Here is a 24,493-nt window from a genome sequence, read left to right on the forward strand (position 1 = left end):
CGCACCTCTGCTGAGCCCTAACGCAGCTGTTCCCCAGAGCCTCAACAAGAATGGAGCCCTAGGAGGGAGCTGCCCTAACTCCACGTGCGTGGTCAGGATCCTAACAGGACCTCAGGACCCCCCCCTTCTGTAAATGTCACATAAATTCCCGTCCCTTGAATGGGAGTATAAATTTGAACATGATGGGATGGTCACTCCTGTGATTAGGTTTTACATGGCATGGCAAAAATGAAAGTGTCCTGACAATACAATTAGGTCCCTAGACAGTTGACTTTGGGTTAATCAGGGGAAACCATCCTGGGTGGGCCTGACTTCATCAGGTGAGGTCCATGAAAGAGGGACTGGCCCCCCCTGAAGACAGAGACCCTCTCCCACTAGCCTGGAAGAAGCCAACAGCTGTGCTATGAACTCTCCATGGCAAAAGGAAGCTTCCAGAAGCAAGGAAGTGCATCTGCCAACAGCATGAATGAGCACAGACCAGGACCCTGAGTTCCACAAGAGACTGGAGCCCAGCAGAGCCCTTCCTGGAGCAGAGGGGTCAGCGGAGCCACGCCTGGGTCCTGGGCACAGAGACCCCGAGGTGCCAGGGAGCACTGCTGAGGTTGCTCAGGGCGTGTTCTGTTGCAGCCACGGAAAACAAACAGCCTGCACCCCACAGAGGACCAGGAGCGCAGAGAAGCTAAGGGCCCTCCCACAGCCCTCCCTGCTCGGCAGGACGCTGGGCTCCAGGCTCCACTTCTCAACCACACATGGGGAGCAAAGGCAGGGACAGGTGCACCTGCGTGAGGCAGGTGTGGGCCCTGGTCACGGGGAGGGGCTGTGCCCTGGCCCAGCAGAGGCCGGGAAGGCGGGAGGGGCTGTGCAGCAGAGGCAAGGGCTGGTCTCCTCCGGGCTGAGTGGAGGCCTGGAAGCTCCCGGGGCCTTAGGTTCTCTGTCCCAGGAACATAGCCCCCCTGGTGGCAGACCGGTCACCTCTGCGTCCGCTCACTCGCAAAGCCTCGCACCTGGCTCAGTCTCTCCAGCCCCTTTCACTGACCTTCAGCTGGTTCAGGATCCAGGAGGAAGGGAAGCATTTACCCAGGGCCCCTCAGAGAAGCCCAGCAGTCAGTGTGAGGCAGCCCTGGGGCCGGGGAGACCAGAGGGCAGCCCACCTCCGCTGCCCCCGCATCCGGCATCCATCCCGACAGGAGCGCTTTGCTTCAGCCACCCAATCACAGCTCCACCTTTCTAAAAAGCAAGCTTTAAAGAAAGGATGGACTCCTCTTCTGAGTCCCTCTATTGCAGAGCAATGGCATTTACAGGCGACTGGATCTATCTAAATCAAAGAATGCAATTCACCCACAGCGGAGAGAGGGTCAGGGCCCGACTCCGGGCATTCTGCTAGGGCGAGTAGCTGGGGCAGGTTCAGGAGGTGGGGGCTGCGGACGCCAGTCTTCAGGCTCCGACTTCTCAGCCACACGGGTGGGGGACAGAACTGAATTTTACAAGCCCCAAACCTCAGTTTACTTTAATTAACAGGAATGAAGTATGGAATAAAACCCACTTAGTTTCTCGTAGCTGGGGCAAGAAGCAGTCAGACAGACAGACACACACACACACACACACACACACACACACATATCTTAAAACACAAATTTCCATCCTGTTTAGCATTATATTTCTGCACCCTCATGCCATAGTGAACACTCCTTAAAATAAATATGGACAGAACCCCACGCCTACTTCCACTGGCACCACCCCTCTATTGGGAGTTCAAGGCCTTGTGGAAATGTGTTTCACAACTAATGAAGCTCAACATCCTGCAGCAAAGATGAGAAGACTCAGCCATGAAGCAAGATGCCCACCCACAGGCCAGTCAAGCAGAGGGTTGTATATGCAAATGGGTGAGGAAACCTGTCCTGGAAGGCACCAGGGAGTGGTGGGGAGTGGGGCAAAACAGAAAGGGCAAGTCCTCCTGCAGGAACAGGATCAACCAGCTCACCAAAGGGGTTTTGTGAAAATAAGGACCAATGTGGTCAAATTTCCTCATTCTTTAAGAGAAGCTGAAAATCTGTATTTTTAATGTACAGTTTTATATTTTAAATATTGTCCACAGATGTGTATTTTTAAAGGATCATTAAAGTAGTGGTCATTTACCCTAATCTCCCTATTGAACTTTCTAATTAAAAAATGGACTTTTCATGGAGAGAAGGCGTGGACAGGAGAGGCCACTTCAGTTCTGATTTGAGAAACGGCCCTGCAGTGGGCTGTCCCCGAGCAACCTCCTCGTACGATGTCAAGTTTATACCACGAAAAAATGTAAAATCGTCCTCAGGAAATCATGACGCTCCTTGTACTCAATTTAGCAAGATAGGCAAACTGTGAAATTGTTTCATAAAGATAAATCCACCCGAGATGGTTAAGATGTACGCGTTCTCGCACACGAGGAGTCTTTCCCCCGAGGTCTTCCCGGGGGCTGAGGGGGCCTCGGGGAGCCAGCGCAGGATGCGTGCCTGACTCCTGTCCTCAGATGGCTGGGCACGCCTGGGTGCAGGAGAGACGGGAGGAGACGCAGCCCCCACTGCCCGAGTGGCTGCAGGAAGCCAGGCTGCGAGGCGCTGCCTCTCTGGGCCCTGGTTTCCCCACCTCCTTGTGCAGACAGTTCCCACTCTGCTCCCTTCTGGGGTCTCCTGGAAGATGACATTGAGCCATGAGCCACAATGCACATGCCCACGGGGGGTGCTGTGCCAAGCACTGGGGTCCTCTCTCTTCCCTTTTCTGACATTGAAATTGATTTAACTGACTCAGAACATGGCCCTTACGCATGGTACTGGGGACCACGTGACATGGGGACACACACACACACAGTGTGATGTGAATGCACATTGAACACGGTTTCTCTGTCTGAAGACAGGCAGATGCTGCTTCCAGCTTGGGAGTCACACAGGACCTCGTGGTCACCTACAGCCACCTATGGGCAGCGGCACCTGGCTCTGCTCCCAGGCCACTCAGCCCCATGGCCCGCCTCTTCCCATCCGCCCCGAAGCTCTTTGCAAGTGTTGACTGATGTCTCAGGACGCAGCAGGCGTCCTTATCATGCCATGTCCAGGAGGGGAAGGAGACCGGGGGACCGGGCCCTGTGCTCTGTGGAGCCGTGCTTTGAAGCCGTAAGGAATTGCACGGGCTTGGGGAGGTGAACAGGTCTTCCTCTGTCCTCACTAGAGTTCCTGACTCTAAAAAACTAACACCGTCCACTTTGTTCCCCTCCCCCCCTTAAACTATCCTGGGTGGAAGGATGAACTTTCCTTTGTTTTATTCCCAAAGGCCTGCAGGACATGCCAGCTTGCTATAGGGAGCCTCGGTTCCTGGACGGGGAGCCCTGCAAGGACCAGGAGGAAGGAGCTCTAGGCCCTTTCGCAGCACAGACGGTGTTTCTGGGAGCACATGGAACAGGTGACCTGCGAGACTCAGGTGTCCTCCCTGGCACGCCAGCAGGTGGGGCGAGGGGGCGGGAGGCTGCTGCCCAGCCCTGCAGAGGGGAGCTTCAGGAAGCCCGGGGAGGGCCAGTGGGCCTCAGGCAGAGGCCAGCCCCGCAGCCCAGCAGCCGCCTTCCCACCCCCACAGGCAGACGCAGCAGCCCAGGCAGCCACTAGCCAAGCCCTGGAAAGCCAGGGACGCCCAAGAGGGCGGGTGCCTGTGGCCGGCACAGCAGGGGAGCCGCGTGCCACTGCAGCCATGTGGCGTCCTGGCTGGCAGCAGGCTGCGCGAGTCACGGGGCCGCCTGCAGGTCCTCGGGTGGTGTCTCCACGTCCCACCTTCCTCCCTGCCAGAGTGGGACCCTCCCACTCCTAGCCCATGAGCCAGTGAGTGGGGTAACGGGGGACGTGGGGCGCTCGAGCAGCGCCAGCCCCTCGACCACGAGCGTGAGCTTGGATTCGCAGCCTGTGTGATAAATAGCACTTCATAAGTTAACGTGTGGTTTATGTGGTGAGATGAAGCGAAAGCAAGCACAACGTGCAACTAGAGGAACTGCATTCCCCACCCACCCACACAGCCAAAGGCGAACACGCGGGCAGGTGGGGCAGGACGGGGCTGAGCTGGCACAGTGCCCCGGGGGAGCCCAGTCAGTGGCCTCCATGAATGCATACAGCAGGAGCTCAGTCAGCGGCCCAGGCACTGGCCAAGCTGTGATGTGGGTCTCACCTTTCCCCCCAAGTCCTTTCTTTTGGGCTTTAAGGTGAAATGGGCAAAGTGCCATAAAGGGCCACACCAATATCTCAGATTTCACAGCCACACCAGCCTGGGGCGCTTGGCCATGTTTTTTCTATGACTCTCATTCTGGGCCCATTCCGGGCCAAGCAGAGTCAGGCGGGCGGGCGGTCAGTCAGGCCTGCTTGCCAGCTGGTGCCCTGCAACACTCTTCAAGCCCCTCCTGGAGCAGGTGTGATTCTCACGGAAAAACAGCTGAACACATTAGCAGAGAGGGAGGGACAATGAGAGAGTTCAGGGGCCCAATCCCAGAACGGCACACTCAAGGCCTTCTTTCCAAGTGCCAGGGCCCAGGGGGACATGGTGCTGACCAGCAAGGTCGTGGACACAGCAGGGTCTGCAGGCAGGCTAGAGGTGGCTGAATGACAGCACACCCATCTGTGAACCATGCTCTCTGCAGATGAAGCTCTCTACCTCTCCATGACCTCCCACGGCACCAGAAACAAATCTTTATGATAACATGGCAGAATGGTGTCTCATCTTTTCATATGTGAGGATTCCTCATGACACTATGAACTTAATGCAAGAACCATGTCTCACCTTTCTTTGTAACATCAGTGCCTAGCCTAGTGCCTGAGAGACAGTAAGTGGTCAATAAATGCTTCCAAATGAATGCTAGATGAGTGGACGGATGATGGGCGGATGGGCGGATGGATGGGTGGATGGATGGATAGAAGGAAACATGGATGGGTCGGTAGATGTTTAGATAGGTAGGTGGATGGGCAGGTGGATGGATAGAAGTGTGGGTGGATGGATGGGTACATAGGTAGGTGAGTGAATGGATGGATGGATGGATGGATGCAGTCAAGATTGGAAACTGGGTGATATGTGGATGGGTGAATTGGTGGATGGAGGCATGGATGGATGGGGTAGATGGATGGTGGATGGGGAGGGATGGTCAGATGGGTGTACTGATGGGTGGACGGAGGGTGGATGGACACGTGAGTGGGCTGGTGGGGGATGGGCAGGTGATGAAGGCAGAGGAGCAGTGAGGTGCAGACCTCCAGGACCCGGCTTACCCGCTCGCTCACACGCTTCAGCAACTCCTCTACTTCCTCCGTCGCCAACATCTCCCTCTGATACTGGTTTTCTGTCTTCTTTTTAGTTTCCAGGTCACACTCAGCTGTCAAGGCCAACATCTTCCGGTCATACTCCTCTTGTACTTCCTTTTCCAGGAGTAGAAACTGCTTTCTGAAAACAAGAGCCATCCTTCTCTCCGCCTGGGGGGAAAGGTGGCCGCCACTCGTCAGGCTCCTCAGCAGAAGGGCAATGACGTCCTTGCTGATTTGGGTGCGACAGGCCTCCAGATCTGCATCTGCCTGGTTCAGGGTGGCAATCTCCAGCCTGGGAGGCACAGAAGTCAAGAGAGCCAGTCACACCAACCACAGCAGGGCCACGGCCCACAGGGCACCAAAGCTTGACTCACGGTGGCCACGGCCTCTCTTCCTTCTCCCACTCCTTTTCCTGCCCCCCTTGGCTCTGCTCCGACCAGCTCCTGAGGGCCGGTCATGGAGTGAGCGGACCCGATTCAGCAGATTTGTCAGGTGCCATGCTAGGAACAATTGGGATGGGAGCCATCTCAACAGGGTCTCTGCCAACAAGGAGGAGACCAAAGGGAGGAGGCATAGCTGACGTACTGAATGGTGTAAAAATAAATTTTATTTTACTTTTTTTTCCAATTAAAAATTAATTTATGGACAACTAAATGTAATGCTATATCCTGGAAGGGATCCTGGAGCAGAAGAAGAGCATCAGATTAAAAATTAAGGAAATCTGAACAAAGCGTGGGCTTTAGTTAACAGCAGCATATCAATATTTGGTTCACTAACCGTAACAATGTACATAAATGAATAGATGTAATGACTGTAAGAAATATAAGAGGTTAATAACAGGGGAACCTAGGTGCAGGACATACATCTCAATTTTTCTGTAAATCTAAAACTACAGTCTACTTGAGAAGTCCCTAGGCCACTAACGGTGAGCTCTGTGGAGGGCGTATTACACCTCACGGCAGCTGGAAGGAGATCCATGGGGAAAGTCGACTCATACTCATGATTTAAAAATCTGGAAATCAGCCAGGCACAGTGGCTCACACCTGTAATCCCCATGTCTCGGGACGTCGAGGCAGGAGGATGGAAAGTTTGAGGGCCTAACAACTTGTACCTTAGCAAGACGCTGTCTCAAAATTTAAAAATAAAAAGGACTGAGGACGTAGCTCAATGGTAAAGCATCTCTGGGTTCCATCCCCAGTACCACAAAAGAAAATCTGGAAAATAAGGACGGACAGAAAAAGACTTTACTCAGTGTGCGTCCACCGTGCAATCAGAATCACTGATGGCATTTTGGCTACATTTTCTTCCAGTTTTTCTTCCTCTGAATATCTTTTCTACAAATGTAGACTATTCACAATTTTACCCACTTTTTTCCAGTTAACATGGTAACCCGCACCTTCCTATGGTTTCTAAAAATTGCAACCTTCCTTGATAACGGAATAAGAACACTTCACCCTGTGATGGATGCCATTCAGTGAGCCTCTCTCTACTGTACATTCAGGTTACTTGCAAATTGCAAGATCTAAAATAACCCTGAAATAGACAACTTTGTATGCACAGCGACAGCCTTGGTACAGATTCCTACAGAAAGAATCTTAAGGTCAAATGAAGCAGTGTCTCCAAGTCCCTCGGAACATGTCCCAAACTGCTCCCCAGATAGCTCCTGACACCACATTCGGGACCTTCCCACATCCCAGCCAATGCCATGTTAAAAATCTCTCATAATTTGATAAGAGAAGATGGCATGCAGTTGTAAAAAAAACGCAAGGTATAGAAGACAGCTATTAGAGAAATTTCCAAGCACCTAGAAGCGGGGGGAACAGGACGATTCCCACATTACCCAAATTCCAACACTGCCCATGTGCACCGACTTGTTTCATCTACTCCCTGCACTGAGCATTTTAAAGCAAATCTCAGATTTGTCATTTCACCTGTTCACGCCCCAGCACACTCTTGTAACCGTCGGGGAGGGAGACAGACACAGCGAGACCCTGGAAATAGGTGAGCTTGTGTCGGCTCACTGATCTGTCGACTCTACCTCCCTGGCTGCTGGCAGAAGACGCCACCCAAAACACCTGCTCTGTTGTATTATTCAGTCAAAAGCACTTTAGAGACATAACATTCAATAAGTGACAGAGGGTAGAGGAGCCCTCTGACCTTGCCACCCCTTAAAAGCAGGTAAGATTTGCACCTGGGAGACTGCCCTTCCTGGACCTGAGGAGAAAGGCCACCCCATCCAGGATGGACACCAACACGAGCCTTCTGACAGACAGGCCTTGCTGATCGTGAGATGCTTCCCCCTCAGCCACCCCACCCTGCCCAGCTGCTTTTTCTCAACGTGCCACTCGTCATCCAGGGTGATGCGTTTGGCTCTGCTTCTTTGTCTCCTTCCCTGGGGGACCCTCACGTCACATAAAACTTCTCCAAACGGTTTGCCTTCCTGTGACTCTCTCAGGTCAACTCCCCCCCTCCCATATCACACTGTCATATTGAAAATATCGAAAATAATTCTAATCATTAAAATCATGCCACGTCAACAGCCCGTGAGCCTGAGCTGCAGTCACCTGGAAACCACACAGAACAAGACCATCAAACATTCCCGGACAATGGAGGCGTGGGAGAATGATGTCCACTGGTACATACCTCTGGACAGGCAATAAAGACAAAATATATAACTTAAAAACAAAGTTGACCATTGAGAAAAGATGTTAGGAGACCATGAAGAGAACTTCCAAGAAATATGGGATAACCTGAAAAGACCAAATTTAATATCTTTTGGGATAGATGAAGGTGCAGAGATACAAACCAAACAATCTTTTCAATGAAAGAATATCAGAAAATTTCCCAAAATTAAAGAATGAAATGGAAAATCAAGAACAAAATGTTTACAGGACACCAAAAATACAAAATTATAACAGACCTACACCAAGGTGCATTATTATAAAAATGCCTTACAAAATAAGGATAGGGCAGCAGGACCCGGGAGATCCAGGCCAACTGATTCGCGCGGCCTGCCCTTCGGCTACAGAAGGTGTGGCGCCTCAGTGAAGCCATTAATTAGCAAGCAGGGAGGTTAGGGACTGCCATTAGGTGGAATCCCGCCAGCCAAGCCCACACGGACCCTTGGGCCGAGCACGGGATCTCAGAAGGGGAAGGAAGCGGTACAGTCCCATCCCCCACAGCGGACACTCCACCGAGGCAGTCAGCGGCCACCATCCGGTAAAGCTGAAGGATACACCGCCACTCTCCTTCAGAGTGCAACATCCAAACAGGTTGGTGTCATTCAGCTCACCCCCCAGACAGCGGGAATTCGCATAAAATCTCTCCTAGGCTTGCCGGGAGAGGGAGTATCAAGCTGAGCCTCCATAAAGACTAGGGGGAAACTAGAGACACCTGACCTCCAACCCCTTCTCCCAGTAGCAGCCAAAACGAAACCTGGCTAGCCAGCGCTGGGGGAGGGGCAAGCAGAAAAAATCAAAGTGATAGAGTGCCAGGGATCCCAACAGCCAGCAGCAGGACCCAGGAGATCCAGGCCAACTGATTCGCGCAGCCAGCCCTGCGGCTACAGAAGGTGTGGCGCCTCAGTGAAGCCATTAATTAGCAAGCAGGGAGGTTAGGAACTGCCATTAGGTGGAATCCCGCCAGCCAAGCCCACCGCCCACGCCCGGAACAGGCCCAGCGACCTGCCAGCATGGTAGTCACGACACCCCAATTGGAATAGGGACAGAGCAGAGCCGCCTTCCACTCCCGGAACAGGCCCAGAGAGACGCCAGCGTGGTAGACACGTCACCCCAATTGGAGTAGGGGCACAGCCGCCGCCCGCACCTGCAAGGGAGACTTTTCAACTATACAAGAGCAACATAAATAAATAGGGGGTAAATTTCAAAAACACAACAGTTGCACCAAGCAGAAAGAAACGCGAGCAGTATGAAAAGACAAGGAAAGAAAGGACCACAAGCAATGCAGGTCAACTCAACTTTAGAAGAGGTAATAGCTGCAACAGATGGAATATCAGATAAAGAGTTCAGAATATATATGCTTCAGATGATCTGGAGTCTCAAGGAAGACATGAGACAGCAAAATCAGACAATGAAAGATCACATTGACAAACAAATCCAGGAAGTAAAAGATCAATTTCACAGGGAGATAGAGGTAATAAAAAACAAACAAATAGAAATTCTAGAAATGCAGGAAACAATAAACCAACTTAAAAACTCAATTGAGAATACTACCAGCAGAGTGGATCACTTAGAAGAGAGAACATCAGACAATGAAGACAAAGTATTTCAACTGGAAAAGAACATAGACAGCTCAGCAAGTCTGCCAAGAAACCATGAGCAGAACATCCAAGAATTATGGGACAATATCAAAGACCAAATTTAAGAGTCATTGGGATACAGGAAGGCACAGAGCTCCATTCCAAAGGAATAAACAGTCTATTCAGTGAAATAATACGAGAAAACTTCCCAGAATTGAAGAATGAGACAGAATCCCAAATCCTAGAAGCCTACAGGATGCTGAATGTGCAAAATCATAAGAGATCCACACCTAGACACATTATAATGAAGATGTCCAACATACAGAATAAGGAGAGAATTTTAAAAGCTGCAAGAGAAAGAAAGCAGATTACATTTAGGGGTAAACCAATCAGGATAACAGCTGATCTCTCAACACAGACTCTGAAAGCTAGAAGATCCTGGAATAACATATTTCAAACACTGAAAGACAATGGGCTCCAACCAAGAATCGTGTATCCGGCGAAATTAAGCTTCAGGTTAGAAGATGAAATTAAAACCTTCCACGATAAACAAAAGTTAAAAGAATTCGCAGCTAGAAAACCATCTCTTCAAAAAATCCTTGGCAAAACATTACAGGAAGAGGAAATGGAAAATAACATTGAAAACCAACAATGGGAGGTAGGACAGTAAAGGGGGGAAAGTAGTCAAAGAGGATAACAAATCAGGTTTAGTAACATCAATAAACAAATATGGATAGAAGAACAAACCATATCTCAATAATAACCCTAAATGTTAATGGCTTAAACTCACCAATTAAGAGACACAGGCTAGTAGAATGGATCAAAAAACAAGACCCAACAATATGCTGTCTACAGGAGACGCATTTGATAGGAAAAGATATACATAGACTGAAGGTGAAAGGTTGGGATAAATCATATCACTCATATGGACCGCGGAAACAAGCAGGAGTGTCCATACTCATATCTAATAAAATAGATTTCAAGCCAAAGCTAATCAAAAGGGATATAGAAGGACCCTTTATACTGCTCAAGGGAACCATACACCAACAAGACATAACAATCATAAATATATATGCCCCAAACAACGGGGCTGCTATGTTCATCAAGCAAACTCTTCTCAAGTTCAAGAGTCTAATAGACCAACATACAATAATCATGGGAGACTTCAACACACCTCTCTCACCACTGGACAGATCTTCCAAACAAAAGTTAAATAAGGAAACTATAGAACTCAATAACACAATTAACAACCTAGACTTAATTGACATATATAGACTATACCACCCAACATCAAGTAGCTACACTTTTTTCTCAGCAGCACATGGAACCTTCTCAAAAATAGACCATATACTATGTCACAGGGCAACTCTTAGACAATACAAAGGGGTAGAGATAATACCATGCATCTTATCTGATCATAATGGAATGAAACTGAAAATCAATGATAAAAGAAGAAAGGAAAAAGCAAGCATCACCTGGAGAATGAACAATAGGTTGCTGAGTGATAATTGGGTTTTAGAAGACATCAAGGAGGAAATTAAAAAATTCCTAGAGTTAAATGAAAACACAGACACAACATATCGGAATCTATGGGACACATTGAAAGCAGTTCTAAGAGGAAAATTCATTGCTTGGAGTTCATTCCTCAAAAAAAGAAAAAACCAACAAATAAATGATCTCATACTTATCTCAAAATCCTAGAAAAAGTAGAGCAAAACAACAGCAAAAGAAGTAGAAGGCAAGAAATAATTAAAATCAGAGCTGAAATTAATGAAATTGAAACAAAAGAAACAATTGAAAAAATTGACAAAACTAAAAACTGGTTCTTTGAAAAAATAAATAAAATTGACAGACCCTTAGCCATGCTAACGAAGAGAAGAAGAGAGAGAACCCAAATTACTAGCATACGGGATGAAAAAGGCAATATCACAACAGACACTTCAGAAATACAGAAGATAATCAGAAATTACTTTGAATCCTTATACTCCAATAAAATAGAAGATAGTGAAGGCATAGATAAATTCCTTGAGTCCTATGATCTGCCCAGGTTGAGCCAGGAGGATATAGACAATCTAAACAGACCAATAACAATAGAGGAATTAGAAGAAATCATCAAAAGACTACCAACTAAGAAAAGCCCAGGACCGGATGGGTATACAGCAGAGTTTTACAAAACCTTTAAAAAGGAACTAACACCAATACTTTTCAAGCTATTTCAGGAAATAGAAAAAGAGGGAGAACTTCCAAATTCATTCTACGAGGCCAACATCACCCTGATTCCGAAACCAGACAAAGACACTTCAAAGAAGGAAAACTACAGACCAATATCTCTAATGAACCTTGACGCAAAAATCCTCAATAAAATTCTGGCGAATTGGATTCAAATACATATCAAAAAAATTATACATCATGATCAAGTAGGATTCATCCCTGGGATGCAAGGCTGGTTTAATATACGGAAATCAATAAATGTTATTCACCACATCAATAGACTTAAAAATAAGAACCATATGATCATCTCAATAGATGCAGAAAAAGCATTCGACAAAGTACAGCATCCCTTTATGTTCAAAACGCTAGAAAAATTAGGGATAACAGGATCATACCTCAACATTGTAAAAGCAATCTATGATAAGCCACAGGCCAGCATCATTCTGAATGGAGAAAAATTGAAGGCATTCCCTCTAAGATCTGGTACAAGACAGGGATGCCCTCTCTCACCACTTCTGTTCAACATAGTCCTCGAAACACTGGCCAGAGCAATTAGACAGACAAAAGAAATTAAAGGCATAAAAATAGGAAAAGAAGAACTTAAATTATCACTATTTGCAGATGATATGATTCTATACCTAGCAGACCCAAAAGGGTCTACAAAGAAGCTATTAGAACTAATAAATGAATTCAGCAAAGTGGCAGGATATAAGATCAACACGCATAAATCAAAGGCATTCCTGTATATCAGCGACAAATCCTCTGAAACAGAAATGAGGACAACTACTCCATTCACAATATCCCCCCAAAAAATAAAATACTTGGGAATCAACCTAACAAAAGAGGTGAAAGATTTATACAATGAAAATTTCAGAACCCTAAAGAAAGATATAGAAGAAGACCTTAGAAGATGGAAAAACATACCCTGCTCATGGATAGGCAGAACTAACATCATCAAAATGGCGATATTACCAAAAGTTCTCTATAAGTTCAATGCAATGCCAATCAAAATCCCAGCTGCATTTCTTGTAGAAATAGATAAAAGAATCATGAAATTCATATGGAATAATAAAAGACCCAGAATAGCAAAAACAATGCTAAGCAGGAAGTGTGAATCAGGCGGTATAGGGATACCAGACTTCAAACTATACTACAGAGCAATAGTAACTAAAACAGCATGGTACTGGTACCAAAACAGGCGGGTGGACCAATGGTACAGAATAGAGGACACAGTAACCAACCCACAAAACTACAACTATCTTATATTTGATAAAGGGTCTAAAAGCATGCAATGGAGGAAGGATAGCATCTTCAACAAATGGTGCTGGGAAAACTGGAAATCCATTTGCATCAAAATGAATCTGAATCCCTATCTCTCGCCATGCACAAAAGTTAACTCAAAATGGATCAAGGAGCTTGATATTAAATCAGAGACACGGCATCTGATAGAAGAAAAAGTAGGGTATGATCTACATACTGTGGGATCGGGCTCCAAATTCCTCAATAGGACACCCATAGCGCAAAAGTTAACAACTAGAATCAACAAATGGGACTTACTCAAACTAAAAAGTTTTTTCTCAGCAAAAGAAACAATAAGAGAGATAAACAGGGAGCCTACATCCTGGGAACAAATCTTTACTCCACACACTTCAGATAGAGCCCTAATAACCAGAATATACAAAGAACTCAAAAAATTAGACAATAAGATAACAAATAACCCAATTAATAAATGGGCCAAGGACCTGAACAGACACTTCTCAGAGGAGGACATACAATCAATCAATAAGTACATGAAAAAATGCTCACCATCGCTAGCAGTCAGAGAAATGCAAATCAAAACTACCCTAAGATACCATCTCACCCCAGTAAGATTGGCAGCCATTAGAAAGTCAAACAACAATAAGTGCTGGAGAGGATGCGGGGAAAAGGGCACTCTTGTTCATTGCTGGTGGGACTGCAAATTGGTGCAGCCAATTTGGAAAGCAGTATGGAGATTTCTTGGAAAGCTGGGAATGGAACCACCATTTGACCCAGCTATTCCCCTTCTCGGTCTATTCCCCAAAGACCTAATAAGAGCATGCTACAGGGACACTGCTACATCGATGTTCATAGCAGCACAATTCACGATAGCAAGACTGTGGAATCAGCCTAGATGCCCTTCAATAGATGAATGGATAAAAAAAATGTGGCATTTATACACAATGGAGTATTACTCTGCATTAAGAAATGACAAAATCATAGAATTTGGAGGGAAATGGATGGTATTAGAGCAGATTATGCTAAGTGAAGCTAGTCAATCTTTAAAAAATAAATACCAAATGACCCCTTTGATATAAGGGGAGTAAACAAGGACAGGGTAGGGACGAAAGTTTGAGAAGAAGATTTACATTAAACAGGGATGAGAGGTGGGAGGGAAAGGGAGTGAGAAGGGAAATTGCATGGAAATGGAAGGCGATCCTCAGGGTTATACAAAATGACATATAAGAGGAAAGGAGGGGTAAGACAAGATAATACAAATCGAAGAAATGATTTACAGTAGAAGGGGTAGAGAGAGAAAAGGGGAAGGGAGGGGAGGGGAGGGGGGATAGTAGAGAATAGGACAGACAGCAGAATACATCAGACACTAGAAAGGCAATTTGTCAATCAATGGAAGGGTAACTGATGTGATACAGCAATCTGTATACGGGGTAAAATTGGGAGTTCATAACCCACTTGAATCAAACTGTGAAATATGATGTATTAAGAACTATGTAATGTTTTGAACGACCAACAATAAAAAAAAAAAATTTAAAAAAAAATAAGGATAGACTTTTACCATAGGAAAAATGAAAGGTCATATTTAAAGGAAAACCAATCTGGATCTCAGCTTATTTCTCAACCCAGACCCCCAATGCTAGGAGGTCTTGGAATAATATATACCAAGCTCTGAAAGAAAATGGATTCAGTCAAGAATACTATACTCAGCAAAATTAAGCTTCAGAATTGATGATGAAATAGAAACCTTCCATGATAAGCAAATGTTAAAAGAATTCACAACTAGAATGCCGGCATTGCAGAACATGCTAAATAAGATATTTCATGAAGAAGAAATGAAAAATAAAAGTGAAAATCAGCAAAGGGAGGAACTACACTAGAAGAACACTCAAACAAAGGAGAGACTAATTCAAAGTAAAAACCAAAATAAATCAAAATTACAGGGAATAAAAAGCATTTCTCTATAATAACATTAAATGTAAATGGCCTAAACTCATCAATCAAAAGACATAGGCTGGCAAATAGAATTAAAAAACAAGACCCAACAATACACAAGAGACTCACCTCACAGGCAAAGACATTCACAGACTGAAGATAAAAGGATGGTAAAAACATATAATTCATAAGGATCTTGTAAACAAGCAGGGGTGGTTTCTATCCTCATATCAGATAAAGTGGATGACAAACCAAAGAAAATCAGACGGGTCAAAGAAGGACATTTTATATTACATAGGGAATTATACATCAACAAGACTAACAACCATAAATATTTATGCCCCAAACAATGGAACATCTACATACATCAAGAAGACCCTTCTCAATTTCAAGAATCAAATAGACCACAACACAATAATACTGGGTGACTTTAACACATCTCCCTCACCAGTGGATAGATCCTCCAAACAAAAACTCAAGAAACTATAGAAATAAAAGATACAATTAATAATTAAGACTTAACAGGTATACATAGAATATTTCATCCATCAATGAATGAGTACATTTTCTCTACACAGCACATGATCCTTCTCTAAAATAGACCTTACCTTAGGTTACTCTTAGCAAACACACACACAAAAAGAGAGAAAATACCTTGCATTCTATCAGATCATAAGGGAATGAAATTTGAAATCAATGATAAATTTTTTTTAAAAAAGCTACCCTAACACCTGGAAACTAAATAATACATTAGTGAATGATTAGTTGATATCAGAAGAAATCATGATGAAATATAAAATTACTTAGAGACAAATGAGACTAGCAATACAACATCCAAATCTCTGGGACACCATGAAGGCAGCTCTAAGAGGAAAGATCACTGCACTTTAGCTCACCCATTAAAAGGACAGAAAGTCACCAAATAAAGAACCTGTCACTACATCTCAAAGCCCTAGAAAAGAAGAACAAATAAACACCAAAACAACAGAAGACAGGATATAATTAAAAATCAGAGCTGAAATCAATGACACTGAAACATAACAACCTCAATAAAAAATAGACTACTTGAGAATCAATCTAACAAAAGAGGCGAAAGACCTGTACAAGGAAAACTACAGAACTCTAAAGAAAGAAATTGAAGAAGACCCTAGAAGATCGAAAGGGCTCCCATGTTCTTGGATAAGCAGAATTAATATTGTCAAATGGCCATACTACCAAAAGCATCATACAGGTTTAATGCAATTCCCATTAAAATTCCAATGATTTTCTTCATAGAAATAGAAAAAGCAGTCATGAGATTCATTTGGAAAAACAAAAGACCCAGAACAGCCAAAGCCATCCTTGGCAAAAAAAAATGTGAAGCAGGAAGCATCACAATACAAGACCTTAAATCATACTGCAGACCTACAGTAGCAAAAATGGCATGGTATTGGCACAAAAATAGACATGAAGACCATTGGTGCAGAATAGACACAGCCACAGTGACAAACCCGAATATATACACCTACCTCCTACTAGACAAAGGCACCATAAACATACACCGGGGAAAAAATGGCCTCTTCAACAAACGGGTGCTAGAAAAACTGGAAATCCATATGTAGCAAAATGAAATTGACCCCTATCTCTCACCTGTAAAGTGGATCAAGGACCTAGGCACTAGAACAGAGACCCTGCGCCTACTAGAAGAAAATGTAGGCACAGCTCTCCATCATGTCAACTTCGGACCCAACTACCTCAATGAGACTCCTAAAGAACAATAATGGTTCACACTAAACAGCTTCTTCACAGCAAAGAGATTAATCAAAAACATGAAGAGAGAGCCTACAGAATGGGAGAAAATCTTTGCCAACTGCACCTCAGATAGAGATCTCTAGGATATATAAAGAACTCAAAAAACTTAACACCAAAATAATAATCATAATAACCCAATCAATAATGGGCAAAGAACTGAACAGGCACTTCACAGAAGAAATACTGGTCAACAAATATGTGAATAAATGTTCAACATCCTTAGCAATTAGAGAATGCAAATTAAAATTACACTGAAATTTCATCTCACTCCAGTCAGAATGGCAATCAAAAGAATGCCAGTCACAGTTACTGTTGGTGAGGATGTGGGGAAAAGGTGCACTCACACATTGCTGGTGGGACTGCAACCACTCTGGAAAGCACTATGGAGAGTCCTCAGAAAATCTGAAATGGATCAAGCAATTTGACCCAGTTATCCCACTTCTCGATATGTACACAAAGGACTTAAAATCAGCATACTACAGTGACACGGCCACATCAATGTTTACAGCAGCTCAATTCACAATAGCTGAGCCATGGGACCAACCTGTGTGCCTGTCAGCAGATGAATGGATAAAGAAAATGGGGTACACATACACCGTGGAATATTAATCAGCCTTAAAGAATGAAATGATGGCATTTTCCAGTAAATGGATGGAACTGGAGACTATCACGCTAAGTGAAATAAGCCAATCCCCAAAGCCAAAGGCTCAACGTTCTCTCTGACATGCGGATGCTAACACACAATAAGGGGGCGAGGGGAGGACAGAAGTTCCTTGGGTTAGACAAAAGGGAAGGAAGGGGGATGGGGATGGGAAAGACAGTAGAATTAATCAGAATTAACTTTCCTGTGTTCATACATGAACACACGACCAGTGTGACTCCACGTCATGGACAACCATGAGAATGGGAAGTGACACCACACTGACGTCTAATATGTCAGAATATGAATATTGTGAATGTATATCTTAAAAGGACAAATAAAAACAGGAAAAGAAAGAAATTAGAAAAAAAAGAAAGAATGAAGGATCGGATAAAAGCAATAGTTGGAGCGACCAGAGCCAGATGGGGGGCTCCTGGGTTAGATGGGCCAGGAGACTTCCCGGGGTGGAAAGAAGAGACCGACCAGCAGGAGTGTCCCCTGGGAGGCCTCACATGGACCAACAGCAGGCTGACAGCCTTATGTGTGGATGGGGGGGGCACCTTGCCCCCTGTGGGGTCCCCCAGACCCTGGGCTCTGGAGCATGGCGAGCCTTGTTCTCCACTCCAGAGCAGCCATGTCGCTGGCCTCGGGCTGCCCTGTGTTTCTGTGAGCCAAGGAGACCCCGAGTCCTTGTCCTCCAATTCCTCAGTAAACTCAGCAGGCTGCGTGGCTCATGCCAAACCCACTTGAGTGTGCGCAAGCTCAAAAACAAAAGTCCTCTCCACTCTGGGACAGAAAACAGACTTCACGCCTTCTGGGAAGGCTCGGGTGGCAGAGAGAATACGGCTCCCCAGCAATGGCCATGTCCGTTAAGGGTGCAATCAGAGTTAAGCCACTCATCAGCTGACCTCGACCAGGGAGATCAATAACAAGGTTTTTAAAATCGGAAGAGGGAGGGAGAAGAGGGGTCAGAGTCAGGGTGGGCCACGTGAAGAAGGCGGAGGGGCAGGAGTGAGGACCAGGCTCTGCAGACAGGGAAAGGGGTCGGAGCCAGGCACACGGCCAGCCTGCCGAAGCTGGGGGACAGGAAGGGGGCCTCCCCTAGAGTGGACACCTTGATTTCTGCCTGGTCAGACCCACTTTGTACCTGACCTCCAGAACTGTAAGATGATATGCTCCTGTTGTTTTAAGCCACCAAGTTAATGTGGTGAGTTATTATTATATTGAAGCAGAAACTCAAACCCTGCATGACTGCTTCCTGCATCAGTCATTCCTTACACTGATTAACTCTCACAGGAAGGTGGCTGTGCTGTCCACAGACTGCAGGTGCTTTCCGGGCACTTTACTGGTGGCTCGCTGCCAAACCATCTGCCAGCTGAAGGGCTTCAGTGAAGGACTTGTTTCCCCCACAGCATAATGGAGACCTCCTCTGTCGTTCAGCTATTATGGTTTGGATATAAGGTGCCCCACAAAAGCCCATATGTCAGACAATCCAAGGATGTTCAGAGGTGAAATGACTAGATTCTGTGAGCTTCAGCCTAACTGGTGGATTAACCCACTGACATGGACTAACCGGGTGGAAACTCTAGGCTGGAGGAGATGGCTCCTTTGAGGTGTGACTCTGGGCTCTATACCTTGTCCCTGGGTACAGCAGCTTTCTCTCGGCTTCCTGGTTGCCACATCTCGAGCTGCTTTCCTCCACCACATCCTTCCACCAAGATGCTCTGCCTTGCCTGGGGCCAGAGCTATGTGGTCAGCCGACCATGGACTGAAGCTCTGAGACCATGAGCTGAAATAAACTCGTCCTCCTCTGAGCTGCTTGTCAGGCCTTCTGGCCCCAGCGATGCAAAGCTGACCAGCGTGCTAAGAGTCTTGCACCTCGCAGCAATGGTGCAGGGACACTCTCTCCCGGGACACGGGCTGCACATCAGAGCCCACGGCTCACCCATCCCATTTGCCTGGGAAGGGGCTCAGAGGCAGCTTGAGTGGCCTCAGTGTCGATCACTGTGGCTAAGCTGTCTGCAGTGTCAACAACAAAAGCTGTCAGTGTTCCAAAGCCACAAAAGAATGAAAACGGCCCATATTAATGAAGTCGACACTCATCTGTTAATTTCCCAAATGGCCTCAGAAGAGGAAAATAAATACTAGAAATTCATCACCTACAGGATGAGATTCACCGGTAGAGGCAGATTTCCACACCGCCCCTGCGCCCCCTGCCTCCCAGGTGGCATTTTAAATTATTCAGACAGCAGTGAAATACGCCTATTTTTTCCATCACCCAAAACAGCCCCTAATGAGTCCAAGAGGCAGAGACACGGGAGCCGCAGGTGGAGGGCTCTGAGGCTGCGCTTCTTCACTACTTCAAACACTGGGCACAGTTGGCAGAATTCACACGCTGCTGTCCTGGGGAACGTTAATTTTTTTTCAGGATACACAGACATCATCTTGTGACTGCACTTCAAAGACGGACATGTTTGCTGGGACGAGGTGTGCCGTGCTCACACTCTGCTCAAGGGACACCTCGCATAGACGGCCTGCTTCACCAGGGAGTCTGAAACGTGCTAAGCTCACCCGAAGCTTGGAAGCAAAGCCAGCCACTCACACCTGTGGACAGGCTCGCCCACGACAGCGTCCCCTGAAGAAACAGCACTGCAGAATCACCCAGGGGCCGGCTGGTACTTTGATCAGCTGCTGCTGGTAACAAAGAGAGTGACACTGGAGTCTTTTTTCCTTATTTAGTCCATACAAAAATTAATCAAGTTCTCACCAGATGGTGACCAAGGTGTCAAAGCAAAACAAGGACACAGGGTGGAACAAAGGCAGTAATGACAGTAAATGTTGTTCCAAGGACTGGTTAATCTACATAAAGGGTCATTAATTTGGAAAATACCTAAATAGCTGCCACAGTCTGGCTGGGCACAAATAACCGAGGCACCACGAGGCACTTGTAGGTTCAAACAGGAACTATTTTATTGCCCGAATTCTCACGGGCATTCCATGCGCAATCCCCGGGAACTCAGCCCTCAACGGGGCTCCGCAAGAACTCAACTGGGAACTCTGCTGAGGCAGCAGGAGCCGCCCTATTACCGGACAGCAAGGGTCTATATACAACTGAATACACAGCCTGTTTCAATCCAGCATCATCCAGTCACAGCAAATAGACACAGCTTAACTTAATTATCATCATCTTAATGGCTCACTGGCATCACCTCTCAACCACTCCTTCTGGCAAAATGCCAGGCGCCATCCCGACTCGGCTGTGGCTCTCAACAAATAGCCATGGCCTTTTTTAACAGTATACATGTGGCGTCTTCAAGTTGGCTACTGTAAGCATAGTAGACCCACAGGAACCAATTTCGTATTGGTGACACTGGGATTTTCTTCATTGTAAGTCAATTTCCATGGTCAGATGATACTGCCAGATTCTGTGCCAAAACCGTATATCATATTAATATTTCTTTTTTAGCTGTAGTTGGACACAATACCTTTATTTTATTTATTTTTATGTGGTGCTGAGGATTGAACCCAGGGCCTCGCATGTGCTAGGCGAGCACTCTACTGCTGAGCCCCAGCACACCCCCCATAAATCCTATTTATGTCCTGTCGATTTGAAAGCCTGGACAACGGAAACTTGGGAGAAAAATACCTCCTGAGTTGCTTCACCGTCCCAATTACAACTGGAGGTTAAATCAGGGTACACGTATTCACTGTGTCTGGGCAGAACGTCCCCAAGACTCAGGGGGAACCTGGGGTCTACGGAGAATGAACTCTAATAGATGGCAAGAACCAGGGGTCGAAGTCTGTGTCCTCTGTCCTGGACATTTTTCCTCTTTCTGAGCCCAGAGGTCTGACAGGGCCCTCCTGCCTCAACGGGATGCAGTGCAGACAGATGTGTGCCAACTCAGATGTGTGCCAACTCTCTGTCCCTGCCCTCGCCTGCTGGCCCGCACCCACAGGAGTCGGCTCTGGAGCAGACAGAGGGGGAAGGGAGCGGTCCTCTCTCCACCTCCAGCCCCCATGAACAGCCCTCCTCACCTGCTTTGAAGTGTGTGCTCCCCCCTTTCCTGGCAGGGGGTGTTTTATTGGGTTTGGAGCCTGGGCCTGAGAATCACCCGATACAGCTCCAATCCCAGCTTCACCCCTCAGGAGACAGGGGAGCGCGGGGGAGTCGTGAACAGCGAGCCTCCTCCCCTGTTGGTTAAGTGAGAACAGAGTCGCCCCCATCAGTGAGGCGACGGACAGCAAGGCCTCCGTGCTGGGTGGGTGTGTGAGTCAGCTTCTTCACTCTGGGACTGAAAGACCGACACACACAGTCAGAGGAGGGAACATTTCCTCTGAGGCTCATGGTCTCAGAGGTCTCGGTCCGTAGATGGCCGACTGCCTTCCTCAGGGGTGAGGCAGGACATCACGCAGAAGACCATGGTGGAGGGAAGCAGCTGGGATCCTGGCACCAGGAAACAGAGACTCCACTGCCAGGTACAAAGTCTATACCCCAAAGGCACGCCCCAGGGGACCCACCTCCTCCAGCCACACCCCACCTGCCTTCAGTTACCACTCAGTGAGTCCCCATCAGGGGACCGATTCACTGGTTGGGTTAAAACTCTCATTACCCAATCATTTCCCCTCTAACCCTTCTTATATTGTCTCACATGTGAGCTTGAGGGGGCACCTCCTACCAAAACCATAACAGTAAGCCTTCGTCCTAATAGCTTCATACGTCTTACAGCATTAAATCCTTCCAGCAATCTTACAAGGCGGGTGATCAACTCCCTGGTTGAAGAACCAAGGCACAGAATTTTTTTTTTTAAAAAAAGAGAAAGAGAGAGAGAGAGAGAGTGTGTTTTAATATTTATTTTTTAGAGAGTTTTAATATTTATTTTTTCAGCGGACACAACATCTTTGTTTGTATGTGGTGCTGAGGATCGAACCCGGGCCGCACGCATGCCAGGCGAGTGCACTACCGCTTGAGCCACATCCCCAGCCTGAAAGATTTTTAAAAATGTGTCCAGTGTCTCAGAGGTACTGAGTGGCAGAGCTGGGATTCGAACCCATCTCCTAGGGCTCCAGTGTCCTTGCTCTACCCTCTCCCCACGGCCTCCCAGCGGCAGGCAGGAAGCACTGAGTCCAGTGCCCGGCACAAAACAGAAACTGAAAAATGCTATTTTGCATTGTTGATGCTGTTGACATGTCTGTCACAGTCTTTCCTTGTGTCATTATGGGAAGGATGAAGGGGACAGGTAACAAATGGATAGATGGATGGATGGATGGATGGATGGACGGACAAACGAGTGGGTAGAGGGTGGGTGGGTGGGTGGTTGAGTGCATGGATGGGCAGAAGGATGGATGATGGATGGATGGATAGATGAAGGAGGTAGACAGGAATGGACAGATAACATTTCAGATTCTCACTTGGAAAGACAGACTGCCATCTACCTGAAGATTCAATGGTGTCATCTGGGATGAAAAATTTAACGATGGATTTGGAAATGAAATAAACCTGCCTCAGCCGAGTCACCTTTCCCACCAGCACTCAGAGCTCCGTCCTCCCAGGCAGGTAGCCCTAGACTCCACTGCCTGGCCCTGTGGTGAGGAGCTTACTGCCTCTCCAGGTGGCTGCGCCCTCCGAGCTCAGACAGTGAGGGGTTCTTCCTCATGGTCTTCCTCCCTACAATGAGCATCGTGGCAGGGTCCCCCATCCTGTCCACCTCCTGCTGACTGCGGTCACAGGAACACTAAGTACCTCAACCCAGGCTCAAGAGCCTTGAGTGGGTGTCTGAGACCTTGCAGGCCAACGTGGGGCTTAGGACTGTGCCCAAGAGCATCAGGAAGCGGGGAGGGTTATTTATCAGCAGGTGACCCAGGACACTTCCCACAGGAGACCCTCTGGCTGATGAGTGAGTGGCAGTGAGAGGGGAAGAGGTGAGAGCTCAGGGAGGGACATGATGGGCTTGGTGCAGGGGCCAGGGAGGAGGTGAGAAGGGCCGTCAGGACATGACCACCCAACAGCTACGTAAGGACTCTTTAAGTGGATTCAGGCTAAAGACAAAAGGGCTTTTCTTCAACCCCCAGCTTAGCTCTACACATGCCCCCCCATCAGATGACATCCAAGTGTCCCCTCCAATCCCGGGAGCAGCAGCAGTGCTGGCCTGGAACCAATGGGCACACGTGCCGCCACCGCCGGGCACAAGCTGCTTTCTCCTACACCCCATGCTGTGCCTGGAGCTGGGATAATCTCACTGATTCTGATGCTGAGGAAACGGGAACCCAAGTATGACTTGGGGACGGATCCATTCTCCACCGTCTGAGGCAGCCCCAGATGAACTACTGCTAGGGTGACCTGCCAGGGCACAGTCAGACCCCTTTGGCTGCAAGTGACCAGAAGAGGCAGTTGGGGACAGAGTGAGAAATGCACTGGATTTCCCAGGACCTCAACTCTGGGTGGTAGGTCCTCTCTGCTGAGCACCTGTGGGGAGCTCACGCCCCTCCGAGGTGGGCATCTTCACTGATGATTTGGTGGGGGTTGATCATGTCAGATCAACTCTCTGCTGAGCTTTATGATTGCAATCAGTTTGAAATGGGGAATTAGAAGTGAAGTTTCAGCTCAGGTTCATCTTGGCCTCAAAGTTAAATCAACCGATACCTCATTTCCACCTCTTTCAGAATCTCTAAAGTCAAAACCGACCTGTCCCCTGCTCTTGGACATGAGCCACAGGAGGAGTGGTGGCTAGGGAAGGGCCTGGGGAAGTGAACCGGGTGCCCTGACACCTGCTGGCCTCCTCCCCTAGAGGGACGCAGGATCCAAGGCTCTGGGTTTGTGTGTCTCGCCTCTTCCTCCCTCAATCCCAGGGAGGGACACTGACCTCAGGCTCCTTCTTCTCCAAAGCCACCTCATCAGGATGCTGTTCCCAAGTCACCCACTTACAGCTCCCACGTCCTGCGAGATCTGCATCACCCCCCGCCCCACCTCCTGACGTTTCATCTTCCTGCTTTTTGTCCCCAACTAGGACAGCTTCATGGGGACAGGACACTGCTATGGTGCCTGCTGTAGGCACACATTCAGAGCAGTGCTGGACCAAGTGTCCCTTCTTTGCCCGTCTGCAAACT

The 24,493-nt window shown here is 47.2% G+C and overlaps 1 protein-coding gene across 2 annotated transcripts in view; it reads right to left on the bottom strand.

Annotated features, from left to right (window-relative positions):
- The window catches only part of Evc2 (EvC ciliary complex subunit 2), a 101,666-nt gene that overhangs the window by 39,063 nt on the left and 38,110 nt on the right, over positions 1-24,493 (bottom strand). For both annotated transcript variants that reach the window (XM_026395276.2, XM_026395275.2), the window contains exon 10: positions 5,268-5,592. In XM_026395276.2, the coding sequence (XP_026251061.2) occupies positions 5,268-5,592 (325 nt within the window). The remainder of the gene's footprint in view (positions 1-5,267; positions 5,593-24,493) is intronic.

The sequence above is a fragment of the Urocitellus parryii genome, chromosome 10 (genome assembly GCF_045843805.1).
Source record: "Urocitellus parryii isolate mUroPar1 chromosome 10, mUroPar1.hap1, whole genome shotgun sequence".
NCBI lineage: Eukaryota > Metazoa > Chordata > Mammalia > Rodentia > Sciuridae > Urocitellus > Urocitellus parryii.